Raw genomic sequence first — 17,938 nt, 5'->3', positions numbered from 1 at the left:
GCCGCGAGGACGACACACGACGAGCAATCGCATTTCTGTGAGATCTTGACGAATCCTCTCGAGCCAAACCCATGACGCTCTCAGTCCAGACCGACCCAGCGGCGGCCCACCATCAGATACTTCCACGCAACAGAGACATTCCAACGGCAATCATGCCCCAAGACAGCCGGAGCGCGGACTCATATCTTCGTCCATATGGACTCTAGCCCGAGAACAAGAAAGACTGTCGGATGCCTCGAGGGAGGAAGAAGCCCGACTTTGGTATGATGGGCTGGGCTGGATCGAGACGGTCAAGGAACAGGCGGCCGAGATCAGCCGCAATGCTTCTATGGCGGCGCGTTTCCGCAATCCTGCAAGTTTAATTAAAAAAGGGCAGGTGTCCGGGGACTTTCTCCCAAAGCTGGATGCGAAAGAGGCAGAGCCCCGTGAGGAGCCCTGCTCTTTCCGTGTGTGAGCTTCGAAGTGCGATTTGTTGGGCGAGGGGGCGCTTGGGAAGGGAAAGGAAAAGGGAAGAGTCTGGGCCGGCTAAATGGTTTCTTATATAGACCGTGGTCGCCGCAAATTTTTGAGGAAGCTTGAAAAGTGGGGTTAGGGTGTGTGTGCTGTGGGCCCGCTGGGTGGCCAGAGCTTCACCGAAGCTGCAGCCGTTGTGGAGCCGCAGCCTTAGCACCTCAGTTTGACGCCTCGAGGCTTCCGGGCTGTGTGGCGCTTTTCGCGTCAGTGGGAATCACCTCGCAAGTCGCTTGAACCTCGAGAGGGGCTCACCTTGACATAACCACCGCCCCGAATCCAGGAACAAACTTGCTGCTAGTTTTCTACGAGCTAAACAAACAACAATAGTAACGGAAGGTAACCCCATTTTCCTCTACTGACTCGCGTGACGCACTATTGATTTGTTTCACCGAGAGACGGCTTTGTTTCAATTCCGACAGAAGACAGCTCCCGAAAGCGCCACATTGCTGTGACTCTCGACCCTAGACAGAACAAGACACGCAAACATCTACAGCGGAGGCCCCCAAGGGAGACAATATCCAACAGACGAATTTGAGTAGGCGCCCCTCCACTCCGACGGAAACAGAAAGATGGCGGGCTTTGCAGCGAGCAACACGCTCGGCGACCTGAAGCAGGATGTCGAGCTCGGAAGCCCGCCCGAGGACAGCATCTCGGACCTCTGCTTCAACCCGAACCCGACCGACCCCAAGGACTTCCTGGCCGTGGCGAGCTGGGACAAGAAGGTGCGCATCTACGAAATCTTGCCCAATGGCCAGGGCCAGGGCAAGCTCCAGATGGAGCACGACGGGCCGGTGTTTTCGTGTGACTTCTTCAAGGTATGTCTGCAGCCCAGTTCTGTCTGCCTGTCTCCTCCGCCGGCGTTGCTGCCGCGGCAGCTCTAAGCTCTAGCTGGCTAAGCGTTTCCCTTTTCCTCCTGACACAGGACGGCTCAAAGGTCATTGCGGGCGGGGCCGACAAACAAGCCAAGGTGCTGGACCTGGTTAGCGGGCAGACGGCCCAAGTAGCGCAGCACGACGCGCCGGTGCGGTGCGTGCGGTACTTTGAGAACAACGGCACGCCCATGGCCGTGACGGGCTCGTGGGACAAGACGGTCAAATACTGGGACTTCCGCTCCCCCCAGCCCGCCGGCGTGCTGCCGTGCCAGGAGAGGGTCTACAGCATGGACGTGCGCGACAACCTGCTAGTGGTTGGCACGGCGGACCGCTACATTAACGTGGTCAACCTGAAAGAACCCACCAAGTTCTACAAGACGATGCAGAGCCCACTCAAGTGGCAGACACGCGTCGTCAGTTGCTTCACCGACTCTCAGGGCTTTGCTATTGGCAGCATTGAGGGCCGCTGCGCCATCCAGTACGTCGAGGACAAGGACGCTAGGTAAGCCAAGACCATCGCAACTTTTCAGTTATTTACGATGCTGCTGACACATCTCCGTCTAGTCTGAACTTCTCGTTCAAGTGCCACCGAGATCCCCCTCAGGGCAACGTGACCAACGTGCACGCGGTGAACGACATCTCCTTCCACCCGCAGCACGGCACCTTCAGCACCGCCGGCAGCGACGGCACGTTCCACTTCTGGGACAAGGACGCCAAGCACCGGCTGAAGGGGTACCCCAACGTCGGAGGCAGCATCACGTCGACCAAGTTCAACAAGACGGGCTCCATCTTTGCCTACGCCATCAGCTACGACTGGAGCAGGGGGTTCCAGGGCAACGCCAGCACGTACCCGACCAAAGTGGTGCTGCACCCGGTGCAGCAAGACGAGTGCAAGCCGCGGCCAAATCCTAAGAAGAGGTAGAGCCCTCCTTCTCTTCGGCTTCGCCGTTATCGCTATTAAGTGCGGACGGAGATGTGTGTGTGTTTATTAATTACGGCTGTGGGCGGCTGGTTATTAAATTGGCGACAGCTGCCTGTCGTTCAGCCAGGGAAGGAGTGGCAGCTCGGTGCTTCCGCTGTGAAGCCCGGGCTGAGCCAGATAGATGATGAGATGATGGATGCAGCGGGCACGCCAGGGTTTAGCGAGGCGCGCCTAGGGAACATGGGAGAAGGCACGGCAAAGTGATACCAGTTGACAATGGCGGCGCAAGGGCTATGAGCTCATAAACAATACAATACCTAAATGGTAGCTAGAGTCGTAGTTGATATTTTCAGTCTTTCTTTTATGTTTGTTTTAGCGTAGCAAAATGGAGACACCTTAGGTAGTAGTTTAGGCACATTCGCGTGCCAAAAACCCCCCCAAAAGAGCAGTAATCCGACCATTCCGATCACCAAATCCAACGCCTAGGCTGGCTCGCTGATCACCAGTAGGCCTAGTCCAACACAGTCGCTCACTAGTTAACCGTAAGAAATTCATCGTCGCTTCCTTACAATCTTTTAATTTGCTTCGTAAGGTACTACGTACTGTCAAATGCCTTCATTCTGCATCCTAACAGCCGGCTTCCTAGTTGTTATTATCAGTTATCATATACTGTAAGGGGTAAGAGGTAAGGGATGGAGGGTTGTATTATAGAGGAGAAGCTTGGCGGAATAAACATGCATGAGAATACTTGCTCCCTTCTTATCGTACACCAAGGTCGCATTGCAATAATGTCTCGTAAGTTCATTGAAAAAAACATTTGCATCAAGGCCATGGACAATCCCAACCGGAGTGTAACTCAACAGTACAAACGAGAAAAATATGGTGGCGACGAAGAACGTCGGGAGAACAATGATGATGGGCACTGACACGGTGATGATATCGGGGCTCCATACAACGAATTCACCGATACCATCCGGCGGGGATTGTTGGTGAGACTCGTCGCCCCTAGCAAAGTTCCTCACTTGCTGCTCGGCCGTGGTAGGGTACAGAGTTGTGTCGGTCAAAACATTGGCGGTCGCAACAAAAGCCGCCGTGATCAAGTAATCGAGATCGGCATGCACACTGCTGTTGCCGGCGTCGAAGATGTGTTTGTCGGTGGTGGTTTCAGCCGATAACAGAGGCAGGCCGATGTGTAATCCCACCTAGTAGACCATAGGAGAGGCAAGACGCTCGGCGAGTATGGTCTGCAGGTGAGGCGACCGCGCCAGGCCGGGCAGAGCTTCGCTTGCCTGGCTCACTCTCGTCCTTCGCCGTAGTTCGTCGCTCGGGGACATCAACTGCGCGCTAGCAAATGAGCGAAAAGCCCGAGGCACTTCCAAGACGAACCGGTTTGCAGCGGTGGACGAATAATTGAGTGAAGGGTTCGGGGATGTAGATGGCCATGGGATCTACAGGTGCTGCGTTGCCCATGATGTGTGGAGGGACGAGGACTCCCAGAGCGGTTTGTCCAACCCACACAGCAAAAATCAGGGCCATTAGAGCAAGAACCCATAAATGTCTCCAGTAACTATATGCGAAAGTAATGGTTTCGACAATGGCACGAAGCGGATCCGCTCGTCGATCCCAGAGAGAGGCGGCAGGAGGGTGGAGGTCATAAGGTTTCACCTTATGTTTTTTTAAGGAAATAATAGGTATAATGGCAATGGCAGAGGACAAAAAATAGAGCATTGTCAGTGACAGCATGACAGAATAAGCAGCGTTGAGCTGGTTGGCGACCGAGCTGGGTATAGCGAAGGCGTCTTTGGATCCGTTTTCTGTCGGGAAGCTAAACCGTCGCCATGTTTGATAGCTCTTTGGAGGCTGTGACGCCAACGGTACAACCATTATGAGATTTGGCGGTCATGCCTTTGCTACCTACGCTCGCGGACCGGTCCGTCCAAGATGTCGGGCGAGAGGGTGTATAGGTAGATATTTGTAAGTATGGAAAGGGAAGACTTGGGTTTTGGCCGAGGCTGAAGGTTGGGCAGCGTTCAAGTTACCTCAGCCTTTCAAGGCCTCATAATTAAAACGCCCCGCCGCTCATCCTGCGTACGACACGGGGATGATAACGAAAGTATATATCCTCAAATCCGTGTTTGGCGGCATAGAGAGAGAGAAAGAGGGGGAAAGCCGCCGGCGCCAGTAGTTAAACAAACAAATATCATATCCAAAAGACGTTTCAGTCGTCAGAGCCCCTTTCTCTCTGTGGGGCGGGCGTGTTTTTTGTTTGCCGTGGCAGCTTGGTAGTATGCAAGCAGCTGAGAATACAGTCAACTCCTTGAGAAAGAATCCACTCCGCCCCAAAAAAAATAATAACAATATGTAGGCATCTAGAACTCGTTGTAACAGCACGAGAGGAAGAAAAGACATGGTGATGCCACCCGCCGCAGCTTACCAGGAGGGGCTGGATAGATAGCCCGACAGTCTGGCACTGCAGGTTATATAAGGAAATCCCGGGATTTCAGGCTCCTTTTCTCAAGACACTCGCACACGGCTCATGCGTGCGAGAGAGGCGGACGGTGCTAAGCTGGCGCCGGCGCTGCCCTGCTCTTGCTACCCGCTTTGGCCGCACCACTCGCGCCAGGGCCGCCAAAAACATCATCCATCAGCCCCTTCCACAGATCGCGTAGCATGCCGCCCTGCACGTCAACACTCGCCGCATCCGATGTCTCTCCATGATGTGCAAACCGCAGCTCGACACCATCGACGCCCATGCCCTCGACCTCCGTCAGCGCGGCCGGGAGCACCGTGTCCGGGTTCGCCGCCACGACGAGGATCTGCGGCGCTGCCAGCGGCGCGTCCAGCGCCTCGGGCAGCCGCGTCCCCGGCGGCGGCGACGTGTTGTCCGGCAGCAGCGGCACGTGCACGAACTCGGCCAGCCGGCTGGTCTCTTCGTTTGCGAGCGCTTGTAGGTTTGGAAGGTAGAGTAGGTCCATTGTGCGGTCTGCGTGCGCGGCGGGGCGCGGCGCGGACGTGCGGAAGCCTTGCATTAGTGGCATCTTGCGCGCTGCCGAGGGCGGCGTGGGCCGGTGCGGCGACGCGGCGCGCGTCGAGTGGTGGCGTGTTCCCTAGCGGGTGGTGGTGTTAGTGGGTTGCTTGTTTGTGTAGTGATAGTTATTAGATAGGTAAGGGGGTGGCATACATCGACGATCTCGGCGGCCGGCTCCTCAGCGGCGGCTTTCCGGGCCTGCCGTTTCCTAGTCCCGGCGGCGGTGGTTGTGGCAGAGGCTGAGGCGGCCGGCTTGTTCTTGCTGTTGTTTAGGACATTGCTCGGGCGAGAGGTGGAGGCCGTCGAGCTGATGGACCGCGTGAACTTCGAGACGGGAGTTGTGAGCCGGGACGACATGGCGGTTTGGTTTGGTGTAACAAGTTTCGACCAGTGCGTACGGTAGGTCGGTAGGTGTCTAGGTTGAGGAGACGTCGGCAGGCTTGTTCCTTTACACCTTTACACGAAGCGAGCTGGGTTTATAGGAGCGTACACGGTGGTATCAGATAGGTGTTGACCGAAACAGCAATTGGGATTCCCAGCTGGAATGCGTGGGTGCTGGGCTAGGTGCAGACGGAGCGGGCGGGTAGAATTACAAAAGCCGCGAGCTACGAAAGGAGGGCAACGGGCTCTCTTTCATGGAGGAGGTGGAGGTGGTGGTGCGAGGGGGGGAGGGAGGAGAGTTCCCGGACCTCCGATCGTCCCATCCCATCCCATCCCATCCATCCATTTAGCTTCCTCCTAGCTAGGGGGCGCATTGGAAATGTGTTGAAGAACAAGAGCAGACCCAAGACACCCTCTAGTCTTGGGCTCCCCCGCGCCTCTCCCATTCGGGCAGTGACAGTCCTGATGTGTAATAACTCGCCCAAGCCAGTACCATGTACGTCTTGCGCTCCCGTGCTTCCCACCTGGCACTTAAAGTTTTGGCAGTTATTTCAAAAGTGCAGCCATGCCAACTATACTGCCGTTCTTCCCTCGCATGGTCTGTGAATATGCTTCGTGGATTCTAAGCCGTGGCTTGTTGTACCTACCTTACGTCGACTTCGTACTATGTAATGGAAGGTAGGTACTGTGCTGTTATCACGTCTCTCACGGCATTCTCAACCGACCAGACTTGGCTCGCAATTGGAGGAAAGAGCTAACCACATCCCCGAAGTTCACACCCCAGTCAGCCCACTTGTTGAGCTTGAGCTTGGGCCAACTGCCGTCCCGCCTGCATGGGAAGGCCAATTCGTGCAGGGCTTCAGGGGACATCGGGGATCGGCAATTCCTGGTTGGAGTTTAGCGCTCCGGTCAACAAAAAAAGGCGGTCTCGGGGGTGAATTGCCGAACCACTGGTCAACCTGTGTAGTGTGCACACTGCACGTGTATCGAGTCTCCGTGCGGAATACAGAGTGGTCGGCACGTAGAAACTGGTGATGAATCAGTGGAAAGCTTGATTCGGGGTTCTTGCCCGTTTTCGTTCTGCCTTTTCATGTTCGCAGACACTCGTACACGTTGGACACCGAGACAGGAACGGCCTTTCCGTTGTTTGTATTTGTACACTACGGAGTATTCGTACATGCCAGTTATCGGTACAACCCGACGATCCTAGCGGTTGACGCACTATTGTTTTTCAGATAATTATTTTTCGTCTCCATTCTCGTCCTTGTCCCCCGCTCTTTTTCCTCCGGGCTAACCACCGACCGCGGATGGCGGTCCTGGGCAAACTCTGCCAGCACCAGTTTCGTCAGGTGCAAGTCATTCCTGCCTTAGTGCGGTGATAGAGTTTCTACGCAGCAAGCTTCTGCACGTCCACCACGTTTAAACGGGACATGGTTGACGCTACGGAACAATAAGGCAATAGCAGTCACGGCAGTCTGCGCGAGTCACACTCGGTGGCCAGCAGCATCTCGGGCTTAGAGCCATTGGCTCCCGCCATGACTCCACTCGGTTTCCGGTTTCGCCGTCACCGAACCCAACCTTTCTCTGCCGTCCTTTTTCTGCAGGGAGGACATGGTTGATTCTTGGTTTACCGAGATGACATTGGGTGCATGAATGCGGGATAATGAATCATGGCCACCTTCTAGAAGCACCTGCAGCTATCTCACACAGCTTTACCGTGGCTGACTGTCGTGTCTAGCCGACCGCGCTGCCACGGCCGGTGGACAGGCGGCACAGGCGGCGGACATTCCGCGTCTCGGTACTCGTTTGTGCCGCAGCGGCGGTCCAAGTCCGCGATGTCTTCAAATGGAGAGCCCACGTCGAACTCCGGCTCCGTCTCCCCTAAAGACTATTAGCGCGGTGCTTGAGATGGATAGTATGACTTTCGGCACATAAAAAGCGGGCGAAAAAAAACCTCTGCTAGGCCTGGCACTTTTCCGAGGGAGACACGGCTCTGGAATTAAATATTAGGAGCTACACCCTGGCTTGGGAGAAACCCTTAATGGCCAAGGTACGGATAGGGAGGGCATTCACGTCGTGGAGTCCGCGCTAACAAAGATTCGGCATCTAGACTGTGTGAAAGCTTGAGCCATGGCCCGTCAAGGACAACATGTCTCTGCCAAGAGTCGCCAATAAGACTTATGAAACCTTCAAGACGGCCGTAGCCTTCAGCTATCGACTGACCTAGGTGTGCAAAGACGATATTTGACTAGCGCCTACCTTGGTTACTTCACCTCTAGCTTATTCTCGGCTATGTTCATGTCCACCAAGTGATCTGCCTCGAGTTTATCGCTGCCGCGCCGTGCCGCCCATGCCATGGCTCTTTCCTACAAAACTAGGCAAAAATGGAAAGCACCAGACATACCGTGGCATACCGTGGCTCTGTTCGCCGACCCCGAGGTTTTCCATTGTCCCGAGCTAGCTTGAAGCAAAATTCCAGACCTTCCCCAGATTATTTTTCATTATTTAATTAGCAGAAGCCTGCGATCGACCAACCTGGCAAGCATTCTTCTCTGGGCAGACATTAAACCACCAAGATGGCTCCCTCTGCCTCTGAAACACCCGAAACCAAGCACGGTGTGGGCGAAACGATTAGAACAGTCACCGTTCACGGGTCCGCTTTTGAGTGTGGCAAGATGTATGGAGAACAGGTCGCCCCGTTGATCCACAGGAACCTCACGGCTTCGACGGATAGGTTGAGGGGGATCGGACAACTATGGTGAGTGCAATGGCAGTTCGTGTCGCCGTACTGGTCGCTCGAGACAAACAAAGCTAACCGCGTCGCCAGGAGTACTTGCATGGCCATCGTCAACGAAGTCTATATTCCGGGATTGCAGAAATACTGGCCCCGCGGCTATGAGGAGCTCTCCGGCATGGCTGAAGGAGCCGACGTGGATCTCGACGACCTTGTGCTACTCAATGCCCGCGACGATCTCAACCAAATTCTGCCTCAGATTGCTCATGGTGACGTTTGGTGGGAAGACATGGACCCTGATGATCCACACGGATATGGAAAATTCCTTCTCGGACAGGGTCCAGTCGTAAAACCCATTTGGCAGCCCGACGGTGATAACCGTTCAAGCCGCGCTCGCCATGGCGTTGTACTGGGCCCCGTCAAGCCTGAAAGGTGCCCAGACGAATGCACTACGGCCTTCTTTCTCAGCCCGGCAACGCAGAACCGCAATGTCATCTCGGCACAAAACTGGGACAAGGCGCGGCGTTTTGACGATCCAGATTTCATTATCAACCTGGAGGTGCAACCGACGGACGGCAGGCCGGCCATGCTCATCACGACCGAGGCCGGCATGCTGATGGGGAGCGGCATGAATTCTGCTGGAATGGCGGTCACATGGAGCTCAATGAAGTCGCAGCGGGACTTTGTCCCCGTTGACCACGAGGACCCGCAAGGCAACAAGATTCGATGCAAGCCACGGCCCATGTTGCCCTTCCCCTTCCTTCGACGCATGCTTCTCGAGGGGTGGAACATGAAAGATGTTGTGGACGGCTTCACCGAAATCCCGCGCCACCTATCTGGAAACATGACGGTCGCGGACAAACACGGAACCGCGTTCACCCTTGAGATTATACCGAATGAAATATACCGCGTTGAACCAATCACGGTGCCATTTTTACTCCACACAAACCACTTCTTGAACCACCATACCTACCGCGTCCCAGGCACGGCAGATAGGATGAACATGACTGACAGCGCGCGGAGGCTCAACGCTGCCGAGGCAGAATTGGTGTGCTCGAAATTTCTGGGCAACATTACCCCAGACCGCGTCGTCGAGATCTTCTCGGGCCACCGCGAGGGGCCTCTCAGCTTGTGCAAGCACGGAAGAGAAGACGACCTGTCCGCAGTCAAGACAGTAGCCTTCGTCATGTACAACCTCGTAAAAATGGAAGCCTTTGTCTGCAAAGGCCCGCCATGCTCGGGCGTCATAACCAAGTCAGACCTCTAGCGGATGCCTGGTTTCGGAAACAAGTTGAGGAGCTTAGCACTAGACGTGGAGGTCGAGTCCCCGGATAAGACCCTTAGCGGCTTAGACGAGAGTCTCGACGGCTCGGACGAGACTCTAAGCGGCTTAGAGGAGGCTGATACCAACGATTCAAAAGATCTATTGTCGGGTGCAGTGAATAGCAAGTCCCCGGACAAGACTCTCGACAGCCTAGACACGCCTAATGCTAAGGGCCCTAAAGATGTATCATTGAGTGAGGTGAGGAGCAATTTCCTGGGCATGATTCTCAAGGACTCAGATATGCCTGACGCCAACGGCTCCGATGGTGTGTCATTGAATGCAGTGAACGTCAAGTCTCTGGAGAAGCCTCCCAACGGCCCAGAGACGCCTGAGGCCAACGGCCCCGACGATGTGTCATCGAGTGACGATAATCTTATCGTCTTCAAGACACCTCTTACCAACGACTTCAAGAATTTCTTTTCGATTGTAGTGAACAGCATGCCTCTGGATAAGCCTCTCAGCGGCCTAGACAAGCCTGACAATAATACTATCGTCTTCAAGAAGTCTATTACAAACGGCTTTAAGCATGCTTCGCCGAACGCAGTGAGTGGCAAGTCTCTGGACAAGCCTTTCAATGGCCCAGACACGCCTGGCGCCAGCGGCTCTGATGATGTACCATGGCCAGTTTTGTTAGGGGTTCTAAAGAGCGTCGCGTCAACAGGTTCCGAAAGGGGCGATGTAAAGTGAGAGGAGCTAGGGATGGTGCCTCGGGGGGGGGGGGGGGGGGGGGGGGGGGGGGGCGCAACGCAAGCGTTTGTTTGTTTTCCTGGATTCTCGTGAGATTACAAAAACCAAAGCGTTGTGAATTCTTTTCGAGCAGTAATAGTTTGGATAGGTACCTAGCCAATCGTGGGAAAATAAATCCAGATATTCTTTCTCTGATCAGGGCACCATGTGGACTCTGAGTCTTTTACACAGTACAAAGTTTAATAAACGGATCAGATATCCTCTCTCCTGGGAACTGAAATGGTGAGCAAGGCAATAATAGACCATACATCAAATAGCCTTGGTCTAATTACTCGATTCGGATAGATAATAGGTCATGGCACCCCTTACACACAATTCTCGCCGTATGATGATTGCCTGCACCAGAATTGTGGTCAAGGAGTCACCGTTCGCAATAGCGAAACAGGCAAGAGAAAACGCATCTTATTTGTTGACAACTGGATTGTAGCTAAATGATACAATTCTTGGATTCAACGTGCACGCTGGACCACATTAGGTTGTCAACCCCCGATAAAAAACGAGGAGATGCCTATCTCGAGTGCTACGAAGTTTGTAAATACATGCATGCATGGGTATCTACCTAGATACTAGTCAAAGCTGGACAGGCGATACATTATCTTCTATTTCTTCATTTTGATTTAGTGTGTGTGTGGTGATGGGTATCAGCCATTTCACTTTGGTGATATATCTAACTGTGGAAGTTGTTCCTGAAGTAGACGAAAGAAAACAAAACTTTAGGTTATCTTCTATAGAAATACTTGGCCAGACAACCAAACAGCAAAGCAACAAAACGCCGCCTCTGGCTCAAATCCAAAGACACCTGGGTGAACGATAAACAGACCCGCAAATCCATTTCATGCAATGCATCTACCAAATGACAAGAAAGTCACCTCTGCAAGATGCTCGTGTCGAGAACCTGGCACTCCCAGGGCGCCTCGTCGTCCTTTCGGCTCTCGTCGTCTTCGTCCTCTGGCAGCTGGCCCTCAGCAAAGCTCTCCGGTACCTTCTCTGCTAGCGTTTTCCGTCGAAACCCCCGCCACACGGTCATTCCCCCCCTCGATAGCTTCCCCAGGAGTCCGCCCCAACCCCGACTCTCCTTTGCCTCCGCCGTCTCTCCTTGACACCGTTCCCGCCCTTGTGGGAAAAAGTCGTGGTCCCCCTCTCCCTCGGCGGCAGGGCCGGTATGCTGCCGCCGCGCGAGTCTGTTCTTTTCGGCAAACGAGGAGATGTGGTAGTCGGCCATGGCACTGGCGTCCTTGACAAAGGTCAAGAACAGCGGAAACGCCAGAGAAGCGGCGACGAGCCCGATGACGATGACAAGCGACGTCTGGATGCTGCCGCCGGCCTTCTGGATGGCGTACGACACAAACGGCCAGAAGGCAGGGCCGGAGCCGCCCATGGTCAGCCAGGCAGCGGCGCGCTTCGTCTGGCTGCCCTGGCCGCGCAGACCCAGAGAGAATATGAGGGGCCAGATGGGGCCCTCGGCGAGGAAGAAGAGGACGACGGGGATGGCCATCAGGTTGGGGTTCTCGGTGGGGCGCATTGAGACGGCGGTGAGCATAAACACGCCCGAGAGCACGACACAGGCCGTGAGGCTTGTACGCGGCGTGGGCACAAAACGGTAGGTGGGATGCCTCGCTGACAGGAAGGCGAGGTAGGCGGCTGTGAATCGAGATAGGGCAAAGGCGCTGTGGGCCACCAAGAGGTAGTTCCAGACGGAAAGGATAAAGCCTGGCGGTTGGTAGTCGGAGGCGCTCAACTGGGGCTCGACAAAGGCCGTGATAAGGTCGTGCGAGTAGATGCTCATGTTCTCCTGCGCAGCCACGTAGAACCACTGCGAAGTAACGGCCAGCAAAATGCACCACGACTTCAGCCGCCGGCCGCCAACGGACCGTTTGTTTGGATCGACTGGCAGCTGTTCGGCGAGCCTTTCAAGTTCCTTGTCGCTGACCTCGGGCAGGGGCATGTAGTAAAAGAAGAGGGCTAGTAAGACGCAGAGGAGCGTGATGGCGAGATATGTCCACTGCACATCTAGCAGCGTCGTAGAATCAACCTCTCGCGCCTCGATCCTGTTGAAGAAGACCTTGTTAGCCAACAGGCCGCTCAAAACACTTCCGACGGCTGTCACGGCCGAGGCTACGAGCAGCCTAGCGTCGGCATAGTCGGGCGGCCCGCAGAGGACTAGAAAGGGATTGGCGGCAGTTTCGAGGACGGCAAGCCCAAAGCCGACAACAAAACTGCTCACCATGAACCCGCCGTAGGCCGTCGTCACCGCTCCAGGCCAGAACATGATGGTGCCGGTCCCATAGATCAGCAGACCCGCTATGAATGTTGCCTTGAATCCGCCCACGGGATCGGGGTTCTTGCGGTTGTCATCGCTTTTGATACGGCGATGCTCGTCGTGACGAAGGAGCCACTCGCCCACCAACAGGGGGCCGAAAAAATAGCCGCCCCCAAAGTAGACGCTGGTGAGTCCCAGGGCCTGGGCCGTGGTCATATGGGCGACATTGGCCACGGCATTGTTTAGAGTGTTGAGGAAGCCATACGAGACACCCCAGAGAAAGAAGAGAATGACGACTATAACGCAGTACTTGAACGACTCGGTGGCCGAGGTCCTGACCATGCTCTGGGGTCTTGCCATGTTGACAAAACCAAAGTAGATGGAACGGTCATTCGGCGGAGCGGCGGGTGGCGGGACGCCATTTCCTGGCACCAGTGAAGGCCGATGCTGTCTTGAGGTGTGGGTCACTGAAATCTCGAGATCAGAAGTGATTGCCAGAAACTCGCCGAAGGAGACTTCTTCGGAGATTCTAGCTTCTACATGGGCCAGCGGCGGGACTGGTGGCACTAGGGGCGGCTCGACACTGCACGCAGCGGCGCTGGGTTGGTGATCTTCGCCCACGTCCTGCTTTGTGATGTGCTTGCCCAAGAGGTGGGCTCTAGGGACCTGGGCGCTACCTGTTCGGGCGCCATGCGGGTCAAGGATCATGGCCGGAAGGATTTTCATGATCAGGGGCTTGAGGGTCGGAATGCAGGCACAAGCAATGCCGATGTTGACCTCGACGGCCGACCACATCAAGGAAAGCGAGGCATTCCAAGAGAATCCGGCGCTCTGTCCGTATATGGCCGAGGGGTTTTGCGAGGCACCCATGGGGCTGAAGGCAATGGCCTGCTGGAGGTAGTATATCCTGACCACGTCGACGACCGTGACAAAGATGCCAAAGGCGAAGGTGATGACGAGGATGATCTTTTGGCGGGAGGGGAGCTGCATGCCCGTGAGCACGGGGATTGGAAGGGCCAGGATTGCCAGGTCGGTGATGACGTTGACGGGGGCGGAGCAGATGAACTCGGTGAGGAGGGGGATGCAGCGGATGGCTTGGACCCTGATGTCCCATGCCGCCTTTACGGGGTGGCACTGGAAGATGTTCATGAAGGTCAGGATGGTGCCTGCCGTGTTGACAATGACGAGCGCTGCCCACGAGGCCAGACGCAGTATTCTTTGGGTATTCTTGGCTAGGCGGAGATAAAAGACCAGAATGGACGTCTTGGTGGCCATGAGAGCTGGGTTCTTCAGGGTATCAGTTTACCTGGGTGAGGGTGAGAGGTGAGTTGAGTGAGCTCACATATAGAACGGAGAAGACGTATTCGCACATTCTCAGGGCAGGCTCGTCCTTGGGGTCGATGTTCTCGTCGTGGCGGCCTAGGCCCCTCTTAGTGCCGATATCAATGGTGGCACTCAGGAACATGGAAATGAGCCAGGCCAGAACGATGATGTAGTCGTCTAGGCCGACCTTGCGGACGATGCCAATGCGCGACACGAGGCGAGCGAGGACAAAGGCCGAGGCCAGCAGAGAGGTGATAGTGGTGATGCCGAAGACGGTTGGCCCTCGGTCCGGGAAGCTGGCATCCCGGGCAGCCGTCGAGGCAGCCATGGCGATACGGTGCATACCTAGGGTACGTAGGTATGCTATGGTGGTTTGCAGCAGCAAGCCAAGTCCTTGCCCTTTCCTGGCTTTGAATCTATCGCCATCTTCTGTCGCGTCAAGACATTGGGGCGAGAACGAGCGAGGCGGCGGCCGACGGAGAAGGTTAAGTCATGTCGGCCAGTCGGTCGGTCAATCGTCAAATAGTCACTCGACCAGATCACGCTCAACGGGCTCAGCAGGGTAGGCAGTGTCAAATCTAATACTCGGCACCACGAATGGCTATTTCCTAGCCCGAAACCATTTGGTTTAAGCTCGAGGAAACGCACAAACCCAATGCGCAGGGGGATTAAGGCCGTTTCTAAGAGACGCTTGAGCTGGGTAGGTGCGAGAGACCTGGCCGTCTTTAAGTTTCCCATACCTGCCTACTCTAGTGCGTACATAACGGCCACCTCGGTATAGGTGACGAATGACATCGTCGGTCTACCTTGCAATAACCTAGCCAATCAAGCACCAGGAGGTGTTCCACCCGCGGCTCCGGGGTTCTTTGCTTAGCGGCTGTCCGGTGATGTAATGCGGCAGCCAGGTCCCAGGATCAAGGCTTGGGGAAGCGAGACAAGGAGAGGCCGAGTTGATCCAACCGCTCGCCCAACACCCGATTTCTATTGCAGGATGTCCCAACTTGGCAACTTGGAGGTTTCGCGGCTCCGGCCCCAAGGAGATGGTTCAAGGCACCGGCTGCATATCTAGAGGTGGCATTCAGCAGCAGGCACAGAGCTGCAAAGGGAAAAGGGGTGACGTCGTTTGGGTTTCACTGCACTGTAGGGGACCTTGAGGCTTGGCGAGCGGACTAAGGCCGTTGCTTTGCACGCAAACGCGGCCTTGCTTGTGCACGGGGCGCGTGCAATAAAAGGTTTGCGTCCTCTGCACATGGAGGCGAAGACATGAAGATACGGAATAAGGACAAATTTTGTGACTAGACCCAGACCTAAGTAAATTGGAAATGGCCTCGAGTATCTGATCTGAGGGTTAGGGTTGCCGTGGCGGTTACCGTTCGGATACAGTGCGATTAGGCCGTCGCCCATTAATGATGCCGCGATCTCTTGCAACTTATTCGTACACCAAAAGTTTATCACAACTTGGATTTTCCTGGCCATCGTAGGCCCTCTACGAAATGGCACCGCCGCCCGTTGTGAGTTTATTTGTCCCGTCCCCAGGAATTGAGTTTTTGGTGATACTAATAGTCAATTTTTTCTCGCGCAAAGACACAAGCTCCGTCCCGGTTCCTACTCTCAAAGAGGCAGTCGCAACCCCAGTCTCAATCTCATTTTCAGTCTCAAAACCCAACTCCCAGAAACCAGCAACAAGAACAAAACCTACCCGCGCAAAATGCCGGCGCACTCGTAGGGACGACCAAGTTCCAAGCCACGCCCCGTTTCTCGTCAACCGCCACACCCCGGCCCTCGTCGAACCACGCCCTCACTCAGCCGCTCGCCATTAAGACGAGGACCTCGAGCGCGCGGCCCGCTACGCAGCACCCGGACATCATCGACGACAGCTCCCCCGTCTCGCCGTCGGCCTCCCCCACCGGCAGGATTTTATCTCTGCCCGAGCCCATCGAGTTTGACTCGTCGCTCGATTACCGCGAGCCCGGCTCCGGCCGCAACCCCAAGCGCCGCCGCATCTCCATCGCGTCCTCGGCCGTGGACGCTGATGCCGAGGCCGATGCCAACGTGGTGATTACCAGCAGCTCCCAGTTGTCATCGCCACCCCCGCTAGATGTTGCCGTCGACGACGACGACGACGACGAGGCCGAAGACCGCATCCTCTCAAGCCTGTCAGACGACGACGGCGGCGGCGGCAGCGGCAATGATGATGGTGACGATGCAGAAGGCGCTATAATGGCTGACATTGACTCCCTGGGCGCCACTTCAAGCAGATATCTCAGCTCTCTTAGCCACCATGACGATGACGATGACGACGGCAGCGGCGGCGGCAGCGACTCCGACCCCGACCCCGACTCTTCTTCACTAGACGAGGACGCTAGGGCACCCTTCCAAGACCACAGCCACCCGACCTTCCTCCGAGCCCCGCGCTTCAGAGCCACCGCCGCCCCTGACCAAGGCCATCACCCCCAGCACCGCAACCACTCTGTGCCGGACCAGCTGCTGCCTGAGATCTTCTCGCCCCAGCGCCGCGGCGGCGACAAGTACGTGTCTGGTGGGCTGGCCGCCGAGCTGCGCGACTGGCTGGTCGGGATCAAGCGGTCCGAGTTCGTAGACGACGACGACGACGACGACGACGACGCCGGCGGCCGCAGCGGCCGCGGCGAGCAGAAGCAACCGGCCGCGGCGGCAGCTGTGCGGGTGGGGATCGACAAAGTGCATCCCGGCGGGCCGGGGCTGACTCTGGTCGCGGGGCGGGTCCTTCCCGCAGGCGGCGGCGGCGGCGGCGGCAGCAGCAACGTCGTCCATGCCATCTTGGCTGGGGAGGGCCGCCACCCTGAAGGGCTCAACACCGCCAGCGGTAGCAGCAGCAGAAGCAGCAGTAGTCATGGCGTCGTCACTCCTGGCGCTGTCGTGGCAATTTCGCCCCCGGCTTGGGACGTGGAGCTGCTCCATCGCCGCTGGGCCGTGGCCTACCGCTGGAAGGTGGCAGGGAGGGATCCTGCGGGTGGTGGTGGCGGCGGTGGTGGCTAGCTAGGATTTCTTTTGAGAGCCTGTGTTTTCGTGAGCCTTGTGTGAGATACCAAACTCTTCAAAGAGCTATTTTCGTCTATAAACTGTGAAGATTTGCGCGGCACGGTACCGTGACGGGCTTCTGTCCATAGCAGGGTGTAGACTTTGCGATACCACTGGGATAGGGGCACACGGTAGCGTGCATCGCTTGGATTGGCTGAGATATGCATAAACCGTGCATATGCTTATCCAAAGAACCTGCTGCGTGTCATAGACTTGGCTTAAATGGCATTCTGTTAGCAAACAACTGTTATTTCACTTCTTCCCAGTGTTAGTCCATTGTCACAGCAGCAACCTTCGCAAGGAGAGCAGGAAAGCTAGCCTTGTAAAGCCTGCCTACTTTAGATTAAAGCAGTAAGCGTGAACTATTTGATAAGACGAATGCTAGGCTTTAACAGGGCCAAGGACCTATATAAGCAAGCAAACCAGCAAGCAAGCAAACAAGCAAATTAAGCCTCACTTGCCTATGGGAAGAAGCGAGGCAAAAAGTTGACTGGGAGCGATGGCGAACCAAGAGAGTTGCCGCACACGCTACGGACGCAGACATAATTCCACCCATTCACCCACGTAACTCAATATACAACCAATTTGACAGATTCGGGCTCGTATTATGTATGAAGCTAGGCGGCGACTAGGCACGTGTGGCCCCTTGTCCGTGATCATGGATGTCCTTGGTGTAGTCCCCGTCCTGCGTGAGTAACTTACCAACCTAAGACACCTGTCAAGACCGGAACCAACCAGCTCACCCGACAAGTTCTATGCTAGCCACGCCAGACA

The 17,938-nt window shown here is 55.7% G+C and overlaps 6 protein-coding genes across 6 annotated transcripts; 3 read left to right on the top strand and 3 right to left on the bottom strand.

Annotated features, from left to right (window-relative positions):
• Positions 1–1,082: 1,082 nt before the first annotated feature.
• On the top strand, positions 1,083–2,307 carry B0T26DRAFT_671784 (WD40-repeat-containing domain protein; the record flags this gene model as incomplete). The annotated part of the gene is made up of 3 exons (XM_060439374.1): positions 1,083–1,328; positions 1,436–1,887; positions 1,950–2,307. 3 exons carry the CDS (start codon positions 1,083–1,085, stop codon positions 2,305–2,307), a joined length of 1,056 nt encoding a protein of 351 aa, XP_060299922.1.
• Positions 2,308–2,949: 642 nt separating this feature from the next.
• Positions 2,950–3,843, bottom strand: B0T26DRAFT_671783 (uncharacterized protein; the record flags this gene model as incomplete). The annotated part of the gene is made up of 3 exons (XM_060439373.1): positions 2,950–2,976; positions 3,174–3,509; positions 3,694–3,843. The coding sequence occupies 3 exons, from the start codon at positions 3,841–3,843 to the stop codon at positions 2,950–2,952; spliced, it is 513 nt and encodes a 170-aa protein (XP_060299921.1).
• A 1,073-nt stretch (positions 3,844–4,916) lies between these two features.
• Positions 4,917–5,692, bottom strand: B0T26DRAFT_616725 (uncharacterized protein; the record flags this gene model as incomplete). Its single annotated transcript, XM_060436000.1, has 2 exons — positions 4,917–5,414; positions 5,495–5,692. Coding segments are annotated over 2 exons (696 nt in total), but the record flags the coding sequence as incomplete, so codon positions are not given.
• Positions 5,693–7,793: 2,101 nt separating this feature from the next.
• Positions 7,794–9,833, top strand: B0T26DRAFT_115389 (acyl-coenzyme A:6-aminopenicillanic acid acyl-transferase-domain-containing protein). Its single transcript, XM_060433297.1, has 2 exons — positions 7,794–8,474; positions 8,544–9,833. The coding sequence occupies exons 1-2, from the start codon at positions 8,293–8,295 to the stop codon at positions 9,715–9,717; spliced, it is 1,356 nt and encodes a 451-aa protein (XP_060299919.1). The 5' UTR covers positions 7,794–8,292; the 3' UTR covers positions 9,718–9,833.
• A 1,553-nt stretch (positions 9,834–11,386) lies between these two features.
• Positions 11,387–14,432, bottom strand: B0T26DRAFT_671780 (major facilitator superfamily domain-containing protein; the record flags this gene model as incomplete). The annotated part of the gene is made up of 2 exons (XM_060439372.1): positions 11,387–14,068; positions 14,124–14,432. 2 exons carry the CDS (start codon positions 14,430–14,432, stop codon positions 11,387–11,389), a joined length of 2,991 nt encoding a protein of 996 aa, XP_060299918.1.
• Positions 14,433–15,521: 1,089 nt separating this feature from the next.
• Positions 15,522–17,533, top strand: B0T26DRAFT_115364 (uncharacterized protein). Its single transcript, XM_060433296.1, has 2 exons — positions 15,522–15,615; positions 15,689–17,533. The coding sequence occupies exons 1-2, from the start codon at positions 15,598–15,600 to the stop codon at positions 17,120–17,122; spliced, it is 1,452 nt and encodes a 483-aa protein (XP_060299917.1). The 5' UTR covers positions 15,522–15,597; the 3' UTR covers positions 17,123–17,533.
• The last annotated feature ends 405 nt before the right edge of the window (positions 17,534–17,938 follow it).

The sequence above is a fragment of the Lasiosphaeria miniovina genome, assembly GCF_030549165.1.
Source record: "Lasiosphaeria miniovina strain SMH2392-1A chromosome Unknown B0T26scaffold_2, whole genome shotgun sequence".
NCBI lineage: Eukaryota > Fungi > Ascomycota > Sordariomycetes > Sordariales > Lasiosphaeriaceae > Lasiosphaeria > Lasiosphaeria miniovina.
This window is presented reverse-complemented; position numbering and strand designations above follow the sequence as displayed.